The 14,003-nt window shown below is 39.8% G+C and overlaps 3 protein-coding genes across 3 annotated transcripts; 1 reads left to right on the top strand and 2 right to left on the bottom strand.

Annotated features, from left to right (window-relative positions):
• The first annotated feature begins 338 nt into the window (after window positions 1–338).
• On the top strand, window positions 339–4,060 carry cib3 (calcium and integrin binding family member 3). The gene is made up of 6 exons (XM_063886667.1): window positions 339–389; window positions 1,169–1,203; window positions 1,549–1,660; window positions 2,141–2,288; window positions 3,657–3,852; window positions 4,039–4,060. Exons 1-6 carry the CDS (start codon window positions 339–341, stop codon window positions 4,058–4,060), a joined length of 564 nt encoding a protein of 187 aa, XP_063742737.1.
• A 530-nt stretch (window positions 4,061–4,590) lies between these two features.
• LOC134865817 (ras-related protein Rab-8A-like) lies at window positions 4,591–9,620 on the bottom strand. Its single transcript, XM_063885552.1, has 8 exons — window positions 9,435–9,620; window positions 8,781–8,841; window positions 8,209–8,269; window positions 8,040–8,117; window positions 7,841–7,930; window positions 7,666–7,731; window positions 7,530–7,580; window positions 4,591–7,347 (listed from the first exon to the last, which is right to left on the bottom strand). Exons 1-8 carry the CDS (start codon window positions 9,556–9,558, stop codon window positions 7,258–7,260), a joined length of 621 nt encoding a protein of 206 aa, XP_063741622.1. The 5' UTR covers window positions 9,559–9,620; the 3' UTR covers window positions 4,591–7,257.
• Window positions 9,621–10,777: 1,157 nt separating this feature from the next.
• LOC134865641 (protein FAM200A-like) lies at window positions 10,778–13,657 on the bottom strand. Its single transcript, XM_063885301.1, has 2 exons — window positions 11,341–13,657; window positions 10,778–11,202 (listed from the first exon to the last, which is right to left on the bottom strand). Exon 1 carries the CDS (start codon window positions 13,423–13,425, stop codon window positions 11,344–11,346), a length of 2,082 nt encoding a protein of 693 aa, XP_063741371.1. The 5' UTR covers window positions 13,426–13,657; the 3' UTR covers window positions 10,778–11,202; window positions 11,341–11,343.
• Between the last annotated feature and the right edge of the window lie 346 nt (window positions 13,658–14,003).

Below are 14,003 nucleotides of genomic sequence, written 5' to 3'. Positions count from 1 at the left end.
CCACTACAATACCCCGTCTCTAAAGAGTGTAACCTGAGCAGTGACCGAGGCGTCGGCCATACAGTGGCACTAAAGGAGGTTGATACCACTTGGCATGATGCTGGACGACAGCCCTTATTCATTGTCAGAGGGGCTGCTATTCACAATGGAGAAAACGATGAAATGCTGCCATTATAATGGGGACCAAAGGCCGGGTGGCAGCCCGACACCTGATCTCCTTTTTGGCTCCGGCTCGCTTTTGTCCCAGCATTTCATATCTGACATATCCAACCACCCTAAAAAAGCACTTGATGCAAGAGCAGCGATGGACCTGAGGCTTGGCGTTCGTGCACTCGGACATGGGGAATAAACAGACCATCTTCACAGCACAGCAGCTAGATGCCTATCAGGTCGGTGTCAATCCTGTTTCTTTCTCACTGAGACGATGAGACTCACTCACTTTGTACGGTGCTTCTCTTATCAATACCGGCTCCCAGCATCTGTAAACAAGGACAAAAGGCCTGTCAGACCTCATGTCTCAACCTCCAAATATGCAGTTCAGATCGTTTTTGGACATTTTACAGTCATGCATCAGAGGCAATTTGTGGTGTGTTAGTAAGAGGATGCATATAGTGGCATGTTTATATCAAGTGATAAAGTATTATTTAAATATCTGTTTTGGTATGAAATCAGTGGTAGAAGCTCACTAAGGACATTTACTCTACTGAGTTATCTAACTGAGAACGGTACTAAGGTGTTATTCTTTGGCAATCATTTTAATTTGATGCCACTTTATTTATCACTCTACTATATTTCGCATGGAATTCATTTCGACCTTACTACTATTGTAATTTATAAATACAACATGTGTTTCAAAGCTATATTAATGTCACTAGAAGTAATATTGCAATTGTTTTAAGATCACAGAAAATATTAAGATTGTTTTAGAAAATATGTTGCATTGTTATAGATGAAACCACCTTAAATCAAACAAAGCCTGTAAATGCATCAGTAATGTTAATGAGTACTTGTTACGTTAAGTGAAAAAATGTTGGCAAAAAATGCATGACTTTTGGTGGTCCTGGAGTTTTTAGTGTGCTGAATCATTTTTCAGTTATTAAAAACAGCTGCGTCATACCTTTCGTTTCGATTTCTGAACTTTCCTGCCATAATCTGATTGTTTTTGCAGGACTGTACATATTTTACAAGGAAAGAAATTCTCAGGTGAGACATTTTATTATAGCATTTCTCCTGAATCAAATTATTTCACTGGTATCAAAATGATACAAAACCTTAGAGTATTTGGTTAGACATGACACAGCAAATGTTCGGTTCTGTTCTGCTCAATACTTTACTGTAACTCTAAACTACAACATCACGAGGCCTACTGTGGGGCAGGCTACCACTGAATTCACATTGTTTTTAAATCTTGCTTTACTGTAAAAGAGAGAACTAGAGTTTGCATTTGATCTGGCATCTTTCTTAAATACCATTTGCCCCTCAAATACATAATATTAAAAGATATCTTGTAATTAAATATCGAAAGACATCTTTTTCTACCTTCCCTAGACTGTTTGACCGCTATCGGGATTTGGCGCCGCAGCTTGTTCCCCTCGACTACACCTGCCAGCCAGATGTGAAGCTACCATATGAGCTGATTGGCAGCATGCCCGAGCTGAAGGTAGACCCACTGCTCCACGCACTCCCTGCAGACCCGCCCCCTCCCTGTGTTCCCAATACATAATTAATGGCCAACTAATCGACAGAATTCTTTGAAAGGTTATACGTTACCCGACTCCTTTAAACTTGAAGAAAGCTGGTGAGTCCCTCAGGGCACACTTGTTTGAAATGGGTCAATTATATGCCTCTTTACACAATGACACAGAGGTAAACATGTGTGTTAACATGCCTGTCACTGACATGTTCTGAGAAATGGATGGTTGGATTATACTTTGCTTTCATAGTCATACATGAATCCAAATTTTAGAGCTTTTTTTGGGATCTCAAAACAACAGAAAAAGAGACAAGAAATTTAGATATAAATTCAACATGAACACAATCTAAAAGCACAGCGGAGCCAACAGACCAACAGGAAACAGGTCTTAGTGCTTTATGATTCATCAGTTTTAACTCAGAGGGGCTGGTGTCCCCCTCTGTGCAGGACAACCCGTTTCGTCAGAGGATCGCTGAGGTTTTCTCTGAGGACGGAGAGGGAAACATGACACTGGAAGACTTCTTGGACATGTTTTCAGTCCTGAGCGAGATGGCTCCGCGTGACCTCAAGGCCTACTACGCTTTCAAAATATATGGTAAAATATCAGAGTTGTGGTTTTTTTTTAAATCAAATGGAGGTTATCAATTTTTAAAAATATATTTAGTTGAGAATGGATTTATTTCCACAGATCTTCTACTCTATATAAGAATAATAATAGGAATGAATCACCGTCTCACTTAAAATACCCGTTTTCTTTTTCTTCTCAAACTGAGCTTGAACATACTGTATGATGAAGGTGTCGGTATGCAAAAATTAGCATAATATGAATAACACACCAACATTATATGTTTTATATGATATAATATATTTTGAGATTAGTTGTCCAAAACTTGTCAATGTGCAATATTGTTCATATATCATATCATATATATATTATTCTGAAATGGACCAATCTGCAGGACGGACTACTTTAACTTTTGGTACTTTAAGTATATTTTGATAGTAATACTGAACTTTTACTTGAGTAACATTTACAAGGCAGGACTTTTACTTGTAACAGAGTATTCCTACACTCTAGTACTTCTACTTTTACTCAAGTGCAAGATCTGACTTCTCCCACATCTGTATCTAACCACATGGGGTAAAACTAAAAAAATGCATACTTTTATTTTTAGGAATAAGAAATAAATCAGAAAGTAAATTCTAGGGAATGTCATTAAGAATAATGGTTACAAAGCATACTGTAATAGTAATATAATAATAAGTAGGAGTAGCTGTCGACCAGAGTTCAGTATCGTCAGGACTACAAACTAAAGATTAGGAAACATGTACAAATAAAAAAACGTTGATAAACATTTGACCTATGAAGCTGTGTTTAAGAACTGCGGTTAAACACAAGCATATTTTCACATTTCATTAAAGTGCAAGCATATGAAAAGGGATCATGGTGTAGGGTGTTAGCACTGTAAGCATGATGGATGGTGCATGGAATGTTATGAATGATTAACGGGCCCATTATAGAGGCAAAGAGCTCTTCAAAGTTTGTGCGCCGCAATAGTGCCCCCCCTCTAATTAACAAATGCTGACAGATGAAGAAGTTACATACACATGGCCATGGGTCAAGGAAGCTTTTCATTCATTATTCAGACCAATAGAAGAGGACATACTGCAACAGCAGCGTTGTGTTATGATGAGCTAAGTACCTGAAATGAACTCTGTAATGGAGGACGCTAGCTTTGGGTGAGGAGGTCAGCCATAAAAAGTGGTAACAATACGGGGTAAAACGAAGAGTTTATGCTCTTTTATATGGAGAGATAGTTCAAAACCTTGAATATTGTAACAAAAACAGTTCATTCAACAGTTTGGTCCATAAAATGTCAAAATAGTGGAAAATGTCTAACCCCAAGACAACACATTCATTGACAGATTATTTCCTATCTCCTTGATTTCCATTTTCTGCAAGATTTCAACAATGATGACTTTCTCTGCAAGTCAGACCTGGAGAAGACTCTGAACAAACTGACCCGTAACGAGCTGACTGAGGACGAGGTGAGGATGGTGTGTGAGAAGGTGATCGATGAGGCCGACCTGGACAACGACGGACGTCTGTCTCTGGAGGACTTCCAGCACATGATCGTTCGAGCTCCAGACTTTCTCAGGTAGGCCACTGATAACCATAACACGGTGAAGGTAGAACAAACCTACAAAGGATACTTAACTTGATTAATTACATATTTTGCATCAATGATCGTCATCTAGTGTGTTTTTCTGCTTTACCTATTCTAACAATTGTTCTGAACTTGAACTTCTAATGAATACATCTAACTTTTGTATTGTGTTTACAGCACCTTCCACATACGGATATAAAGACATGAAGCTATCATGCATTTCTTAATCTGAATACCACCTAATGATGGACTTCTGCTAGAGTCTGGATAGTGGGGGAATCCTGAATCCTGAATCCAAACCTAATCTTGTGAATAACCAAAATGTGCTTTTTGTGTTTTCTTTTGATTAATAAAATAAAAACATACTGATCTATATCAGAGATAATCACACCTTAGACATTTTTGCAGGAAGACAAATTAGATTTGTAAGCACACACCGAGTCGGATGCTTCTTTTATCATCTCGTCTGCAGAAATACCAGTCATGGTGTGACTGCAGGTCTATCATCACATGCAGGCATTGACGAAGGCTTAAAGACAGGCCTCATTAGTTATGACCATCAACAGTAGATCCGTTTTGTATCTAAAGGGGATCAGTTACACATGACTATAAAAGAAAACACATGCCAGAATAATCCACAGGGTTATCGCAGTCCAATACAAAGACGTGTTTGTTATGCGAGCAGTCAGGCTGCATAGGGGTCAATAAAGACAGTGAATAGAAATACAGTTAGTTTTATAATCTTATTTTATTAAATCAAAAGTACAGATATCTACAAACTGTAGATATATTTTCATATGGGTTTAGAAAGTACAGTACAATTTAAGTAGATCTCTTTTTTTTTCTCAATGTGATATTTACAATGTTTTTTTCACTTGTTTTTCTTCAAAATGTATTTTTATTATTCTCCCTGTGTCCTTCACAAATTAATGGAATGAAAATATGGCTGTAAAAAGGGATGTACAGTATGTTAGTAAAGGATATGATTAAAAAACAAAAATCAAAGAGGGAGTATCATTCCAGATGAAAATGACGCCGTGCCGCGTCTCACTAAAGTCTGCTCCCTACGTTTCTGTTGATGAATTAAAGCTACAGTATCACTCGAGTGAGAAAACAGCACTCCCTCCACATCTACAGGATGTCCCTATTCAACCTTCCATCATGATAAACTCCACTCACATTGTTGTAGCAATGCCGTTTCTACAGTCCTGTTTTTGGCTCAAAGAGTGACACTAAAGAAAAGCCCATACATTCAACTGTACAGGTCTACGTCTGAAAAAGACATCACACACAGATGCTCAGGTCCAAGATTCACAATGCATAGCTCACCTATGACAGAACTGAGTATTAGCAGTTAAGACAAATGGCCATGGTAGTAATGAGGTCCCAAATGAATTGATAACAACAATAAAAAAACAAAAAGTGCAGGCAAGCAGAAGCAGATCCTCCCTCGATATTGTGCATACAGGAGTTTGATTTTCAGACTGGTGACGAATGAATGAAGGAAACAAGAGGAACAGTGGAAAAAGATGTCAAATAGCGGGTACATGTTTGGATCGCACAGGTCTAGCTCACTGTGGCTCGCGCTCCTAATAAAATACTGATTAAAATTTGAGTTCAGGTATTCATCTATAGTGCATACTGTGCCTCTGGTGCCACCTAGCTGTCAAACTCAAGGGGCCACGATCAAACACAAACGCACAGGAAAGAGTACAATAATACTAGTGGGAGCATCGTTCAGCTTTCACCAAGCCAGCGTTGGTGTGATAAGCCAAGAAAACATCCATTTTAAACTATAATTTGGCAGGGCAGTAGCATAGAAACAGGCTGGCTTTTTTTTCTTTCCTTTATATAAATATATATAAGTACATTGGGGCAATGTTTTTCAGTGAACTAATACCAGGACAGTGGATCACTAGCAGTGAAATAGCAAAGGATATCAAGTCATTTATAAGTAAGGGTGGTAAAAAAAAAAAATGATGCCCAATATATTACCAAGACTCAAAATGTTTTTAACTAAGTACTTGTATTGCAAAACTATCACTTGGCACAGACTACACACAAAACACGAGTTACTGGTAAAGTGCAAGGAGAGCTGCATGGATAGCAGGAGGGGGGGGGGGGGGGGGGGGTCGGAGGCTTACAGTGCGAAACTTCAAAAGTGATTTTTAATTGCTGATCAAATAACCAGAGACGTCATTTAGCTTGACTGTGAATCAGAGCTGCTACAACACCTTGAAGTCAAATTAAAGGCAAACGTTTGAAACAATCATCGGAGAGAAAAGAAATGATGCAACTTTATTTAAACTCGATATTTTAATGTTCAAGCTTCTCAAATGTGAGGGTTTTCTTGATGTATGCGATTCTAGATTGAATGCTTTTGGGTTTTTCTGTTGATTCGACAACATTTTCCAATTTAAAGATGTCACCTTGACTTTAATAGCCATTTTTCACTCTTATTACACGCTGGTCTTACTTTTGAAGGATTATTTGAATTATAACGGGGAGGGGGAGAACATCTTGATATTTCTTTGTAAAAAATAAAAGGGTAACAATGCATACAATACTTTCCTTCAGGTCACTACACCAGAGAAAGCTACAGCAGGAACACTTCACCTCACCCAAAAAATTTGCCAGCAGAAGTTTATCTAAAAGACAAATCTGGATTGCCAAACTGCCTTTCAACATGACAGCTGCTGCAAAAACATAAAAGAGTGGAAGGCAGGCGGCGATGAACAGGGTCGGATGTCCAAACGTATTTTAAGTTGCATTCAAATGATTGTCAATGACGACCAGCAAACTGAGAAGTGAACTCAAATGTAAAATCTCTCAATGCACTTCCTCTATGACCCCTGACTGCCTTATGCATGATACGCGTCTTAACTCCTCAAATGACAATGAAAGCATGTGCAACTCTGTTTCACTTCAGTTCAAGCCTTTCAGTCTTGGTTGATGTTTATCACTCAAAAGGGAAATAACACTATTAAAAATAGTTCTAAATGTCACATTTGTATCTGTAATCCCAGAACATTAATTTAACGTTTTCTCATCTTCAGTTGTGCTACTAGCCAAGTGAAATATGAGGGCGTAGTACAGAGAGACTAACATCAGATGAAAAAGCCTGTGTGATAAGGAACATCTGGTCAATGCTCCTGGTTTTTATCTCAACCGGTCAAGCACTCTGACCCACGAAGACAACAGATCTCCTTAAAAAGGAAGAGATGCACCACTGGAAGCTTTCAGAAGAGGAAGAGAGGAGGGGAAGTCCTCCTCTTAATAGGAATATAATGGTTTGTGTGGACTGGGTAGAAAGAAGGAAGGGGAAGGAAGTGCTAAGAGCAAGCACAGTCCATTTTTGTCCAGCCAGCTGGAAGCCAGTATCGAAGGCCTCGGTCCTCAGAGTAAGCTACAGCGGAAGAAGCTGGACTTTTTCTGAGGCTCTGAGATCTTGACTCCGTGACTGCTCCCCTGCGGCGTGTTGCCCTCCTGTAAAAATGACAAATAAAAAGGTCACTACTGTCATGCAGAACTGCTTGGTCTTATACAGTTTGGCTACTTTCTTTACAGAAGTCCTCAAATACTTTAGAAAACCAGAGACCTATGGATAGTGAAAACTTTTGTAACATTCATCAATTTGCCCCTTTGTTGTATTATCAACGAGTTCTTACCAACTTTGTGTCCATTTTTGATTTGATGTCTCTGGCGAGTGTCAAAAAGGACTGTAAACGAGAACAAATACACGTTATTGCATTACTGACATAATCTGTTAGGCACACTATAACTCAAGGATGAACATCTATTTACATTTTCCACGTTGATGTTGGCCTTTGCACTTGTCTCCATGAACTTGATTCCATACTCTAATGCAAGCTGAAAGAAATAAGAGGTAACCATCAGTCTCATTATCATACCAATGTTCTTAATGAGCAAATATAACGTGAACAAAATGTATTCATTTAAAGTAAACCAAGTTTTTTACCTTCTCCCCCCTGTCTTTAGACACCTGCCGCTTTTCATTGATGTCACACTTGTTGCCGAGGACCATCTTCTCAACATCAGATGATGCATGCTGGATCAAGAGCAGAGACATTTAATAGACACAACTTCCCTACATGTCATTTGGATATTTGAAGAAGAAGCAAGCAGATGAAATAGGACATATTTGAGCCAGTTATTACCTCCTCTATGTTCCTTATCCAGTTCTTGATATTTTCAAATGACTTCTCGTTGGTGATGTCGTAGACAAGCATGATGCCCTGAGAAAAAACAAAAAATCAAATGTGTTGAGAGAATCAAAGCAACAGAGCTGTGCCTTCAAGGAGGAGAGGGTTTGTGTACGACACCCACCATAGCTCCTCTGTAGTAGGCTGTTGTGATTGTTCGGAAGCGTTCCTGGCCAGCCGTATCCCTGAGAAACAACAAAAGTATGTCAATGTATCAGAAAGTTATATGAAGAATAAATATGAAACGCGTTTTTAAATTACTTGCATAAAAAGTGTGGAAAAGGCTTTGTAAAAATCATTATTTAACTGTATGCCAGCAATTTAAGGTTTATATGGACTTTTTTTTCAATAAACAAGTACAGCAGAAAGGTGTCCAGTTATCCTATGTAGTGGTCATTGTAGAGGTTGGCTTTGGATTCATTAATTTTGTAGACTATAAAGTAACACATTATAGATAAAAGTGAAATAAATTCTGCTAAAATGACCTTTAAGAACATGTACATACATCTTACAATAACTGCACGACTTTATATCCAGAATGTTTTAATTGTAATTACTTTTAAGCGTTCTACTGTACATCTAACCACTAACGTTTCCTTGAATCAAGTGGGTGCCACCGCACTTTACTGATCAAATATTGACACTGCTAGAGACTCAAAGGTTCTGAATAAAGTCATAAAATAACGATCGACTTACCATATCTGTAACTTTATCTTCTTGCCGTCAAGCTCTATGGTCCTAATCTTGAAATCAATGCCTAGAGGGATAAAGAAGTATGATGTATGTCAATCATAGCGATAGTTTGCTACCTGTCAAACATTGGCCGACCCTACTGCGATAGAAAAGGGAAAAAAAGACACTTGTGGAAATGTAATACATGGTGTCTTGGCGTCTTATCATGTCCTATAGCATTAATAACAGCATACAAATAACAAAAGCGACACTATCATGGTTAAATTAACCATTAAAATGTGCGACATGTAAGGTTTTCCGGTGTCATACCGGGGTGTAGACAGAACCCTTAAGCGCTAAAGCTATTTGGCTAACCGCAACGTCCGCTAGCAAGGCGAGCCACCCGGCAAGAAATTACAATGAAACTCACGTTTCTACACATTTCTCAGCCTCCCTTAAAACACATAGGTCACGATATGTTCCCGTACCATCTCATATGCGCGAGTAACATTACATCAACGACATCTAAAAGAACAAAACAGTCTTTTTTAATGAAAAAGGTCAACTACTTTCAGCCGGAAACGTAGCATAGCTAGCATTCCAGCGAGTAGACGGAGCCCGTGACACGGACCATTGTAAACAGACGGAAAGACACAGTGTACATTATTAAATCCGTACCTATGGTTGAGATAAACGTGGAGTTGAAGGCGTCTTCTGAAAACCTGAAGAGGACACAGGTCTTCCCGACTCCAGAGTCGCCGATTAATAGTAATTTAAACAAATAGTCGTATGTCTTCGCCATACTTGATATTATTGCGGAAATCCCGCCCGGCGAACCAGTGATGTGGATGTACTGAAATGACGCCCTCTGTTGGCCCGGAATCCCCCTGCAGCTTATAACTGTCAGCAGTGGGCGTTTACTCCCTTCAGTCGCTGTATCCGTCTGCAGTGTAGGAAGTGTTAACCCAGGGGTGTCCAACCTACAAATTAAACTCTTGCTTGTCTTATATTGTACTTCTCAAATATATATGTTCAAATATATGACACAGTATTCATGTGTTAATGAGCCCAATTTTCAAATAATTTCAGTCAACAAATCTTAGTTGATTAAAAAAAAGCCCAATAACTTGTTTCTATAATAACCTTGAAATTGAGCCTTCATATTTACTGTTATTACAAGCAATCTGAGGCTTCTGTTTTAAGGAATGAGCTGCCAACAAAAATAAATGAAACCCTAAAGACAGACGGGATATAGGCTGTTTTTTTCCTTAAACCATTTGAAAGTATCGCACATTATTCACCTACATTTGATTTGTTTTGCTAGCTTATAACTTAACTTATAAGGCAATATTCACCTGTATAAGTGGTCCTGATCTCTGTGTATTTTTCTGTATGTGGCCCTCGGTGAAAAAAAGTTTGGACACCCCTGTGTTAACCCAAATGGCAAAGTCCACATTTTTGAGGTACTTAGACGTGAATGCTTTCCTTTGTTCGTATACTTATATTGTATTAATTTATTATTACAACAAACAGTATTTTATTCCTGTACACTATTTAATTTTACAATATGTGTTTAGCACCATCTTATTGTTTTACATGTATATTCTTTACTTCTCCTGCATTACTTGAACACTGGTTATTTAAAACATTCTCTTGCACCATCTTTTCTTCTATTCTGTTTCTTTTTTGCTCTTTCTTTATGTTTTATGTCTTATACTTATGATGCATAGTTGAAAGAGCCTCAGACTTAAGATGTCCGTTGCAAAAACAACAATTATCTACTTCATTTCAAGGTTTTATTTGTCATATGCACAGCATATACAACGTACTGTATATGTTGGCAATGAAAATCTTATATCCCATGCTCCTCCAACAACTCAACATACATGGTGCAAATAAGATAAATAAAATAGTGCAAAAAGAGAGAAGAATATTTACAATACCAACAATAAAGATTTAAGGATGTGAAATATATACATATGTGGAATACATTGAGAGTATTTAAATACTTTACACCAGGGGTTTTCAACTGGTTTTGTCCCAGGGACCACCATTCGGACTAGAAAGCAATCCGCGGCCCACTGATGTGCCTGCGCGTGCGCGTGTGTATTTGGTGTTACATGCATAGCTCAATGCATGAAACATGAAAGAGAGGCCACGCAGATTTTATAATAATAAAAGTAGATTTATTAAATTAAATTAAATTAAAGATTATTTTAAAGAAAGAATAAAGAATAATAAAGTGTTGTGCAATTCAGTATTGGGAAAAGTAACTAAAAATGTCATGCAAAGTCAGTCTAGGTGTGTGACAAAACAACAACGGAGAACAAAAATCCAACAACACCGGAGAACCAAAATCCAACAAATGAAGACCAAGGCAGCCTCAACTGCTGGCTGGTCAGGGCTTTTATAACCCAGCCAGGACAGACCTGTCACCAATCACCTGCTGTAGAGACAGAGAGATTGAGAAAAGCAGAGAGAGATTGAGAAAAGCAGGGAGAGAGAACAGGCTTACCATTAACACAGGGCGGGGCCTAAACCCGCCAGGGTCGTAACAGTGAAAACATGGGAGAATTAGGCCTACCTGTCAGTGTGATATCTGGGCGTGGTGAAGTCCACACAGCCTGTCTATTCGTGGCGAAATGGTAGACAGAGACAGTCTCATGTCATTCTCTGGATCAAGCCTAGCCCTGTACTTATTCTTTAAGTACGCCAGTGTAGAAAAACCACTCTCACACAGGTATGTGGTTGGAAAGGGCAAAAGACACCTCATTGCTTTTGCAGCAAGCTGTGGAAATTCTGTCTGGCAACTTATCCAGAATTTAACAAGGGGCTGTGTGTCGTACATATGCCTCCTGACAGAGTCTGTGGACATCTCAACCAGCTTATCCTCTTCCACAGCCGTCAGACTTGACCCTACTGATGCATCGTCACTGAATGGGAGCAGGATCCACTTGCTGTCACGGCGCCACTCTTCCGAATCAGTGAAGTACTTTGCGAATTGACGCACAAGCTTCCTCAAATGCTCACATATAGTGTCGTTGATGTCAGTGCTGTCAGGGTATTCCTCAACTGAAGGAAACATCGCCAAGTTATTGCTCTCCACTCGTTCGATCCACTTTGACATTTTTTTCACAAATGCGTCGAGCTTCTCGTAGAGCTGCATGACGTTTGCATCTCTCCCTTGCATGGAGCTGTTCAACTTGTTCAGCTCTGCAAAAACATCTGTGAGGTACGCCAGCTTAGTTAACCAGTAACTATCGTTGAAATTGGAAGCCAGATCAGAATGCTTCTCGCACAAGAACTCGTAGATAGCTCCGCGTAGTTCAAACACACGGGCGAGCACAGCGCCGCGAGACAGCCAACGCACCTCTGAATGATAAAGGAGAGAGCTGTGTTCACTTCCCAAGTCATGGCATAGGGATGAAAACAGGCGTGTATTCAATGCGTTTCGTTTTATGAAGTTGACCGTCTTGACAACGACATCAAACACACCACTGAGCTCAACACTGAGATCTTTGGAGGCGAGAGCCTCTCTATGAATCAGGCAGTGTGTCCAAATTACCCCCGGAGCCACCCTCCTTACATGCGCAAACAGTCCAGTCTTGCTGCCACTCATGGCTCGGGCCCCATCGCTGCATAATGCAACGCACCTCTGCCACGAGATATTGTGCTCCGTGAAAAAATCGTCCAGTGCTTTAAATATTTCTACACCGGTAGTTCGCCCGGGCAGTGGTTTGCAAAAAAGAAATTCCTCGCACATAGTGCCACTGTCCTCGTATCGCACAAATGTTAACAGTTGCGCATCATTAGTAACATCTGTCGTCTCGTCGATTTGAAGGGAAAACAGAACTGTCTGAAGTTTTGCCATCAGCTGGTCTTTGACATCATTTGCCATTTCCCCAATTCGTCTTCCGATTGTGTTGTCTGACAACGGAATAGTTTTTAATTTGTTGGCACATTCTTCGCTTACCATAGCTCTGCACATATCTATGGCTGCTGGCAATATAAGCTGCTCTGCAATGGTATGGGGCTTCTTACTTTTTGCAACCCTGAGAGCGACCAGATACGATGCTTTCAGTGCGTTTTCATTTATTTTTGCACTCTTCCTCATGGTAGCCTGCTGTCCTTTGAAATCACGCAACATCTGTTGCATGTACTCAACGGGTTTGGCCTTCAAGTGGACGTGATGCGTCTCCATATGCCGCGTAAGTTTCGACGGCTTCATAGCTTCATTACAGAGAATTGTTGAACATACGAAACACAGTGGTACCTCCTCTCCTGCTCTGTCTGTCGTCACTGTGAATCCATATTTAACATATTCCTCATTGTATTTTCTTTTTCGTCTTTTTTGCGAAGTTGACGCTTCGGAAGCCTGTCCTTGCCCTATCGTGGCGGCCTGTCCCTCTGTCGTGGCAGCCTGACCCTCTGTCATGGCAGCCTGTCCCTCTGGCACTTTCCTCACTACAAAACGATCCATTGGTGCTAGATATATAGCTAGACTAGTACATATGTAACAAATGTTTGCTGTACTACAACCTATCTTAAAATACTCTCGTCGGCTATGCTTATAAATGTGTGTCAACTTTGCTCGCAAGACTGTACGTAATGAATAATAAGTGAGGTTAGCGACGCAACTCATTACCATTAGCGAATCACAGGCTACCATAGACTGGATAGGCGCAAGGCTACATTCTGTCAGCTTGAATTTCCTTTATATTATTTTAAACATATTTTTCACGATATGTAACGGTATTCTGGAAATGTGTTGAAATATCAAAGCGAATTTATATTAAAAAAAAACAATGGTGAACTGATCAACATAGGCTCTTGTCACGGACCACATGCAATGCCGCCGCGGACCACCAGGGGTCCGCGGACCACCGGTTGAAAACCCCTGCTTTACACTGTTGAATGAAGAGGTATGGACAGATGCATATATTATGTATAACAGATGTATATGGCAGATATGTATAATATATAGATATGTGTATTATACGATATGTATGGCAGATGTGTATAATATACATATATATGTATGTGTGTACTATAAACAGAGCTCAGGAGTTCAGCAGTCTTATAGCCTGTGGTATAAAACTGTCCCTGAGTCTGGTGGTCTTGGTCCGGATGCTGCGGTACCGTCTGCCAGACGGCAGCAGACTGGGTGATGGGGGTCCTTTAATATCCTACCGGCCTTCTTCCTACACCGCTGGGTGTAGAGGTCCTCCATGGATGGCAGCTCCGTCC

This window comes from Eleginops maclovinus, chromosome 6 (assembly GCF_036324505.1).
Source record: "Eleginops maclovinus isolate JMC-PN-2008 ecotype Puerto Natales chromosome 6, JC_Emac_rtc_rv5, whole genome shotgun sequence".
Taxonomy (NCBI): Eukaryota; Metazoa; Chordata; class Actinopteri; order Perciformes; family Eleginopidae; genus Eleginops; species Eleginops maclovinus.
The sequence above is the reverse complement of the archived record's forward strand: the minus strand, read 5'-3'. Positions and strand labels throughout refer to the sequence as shown.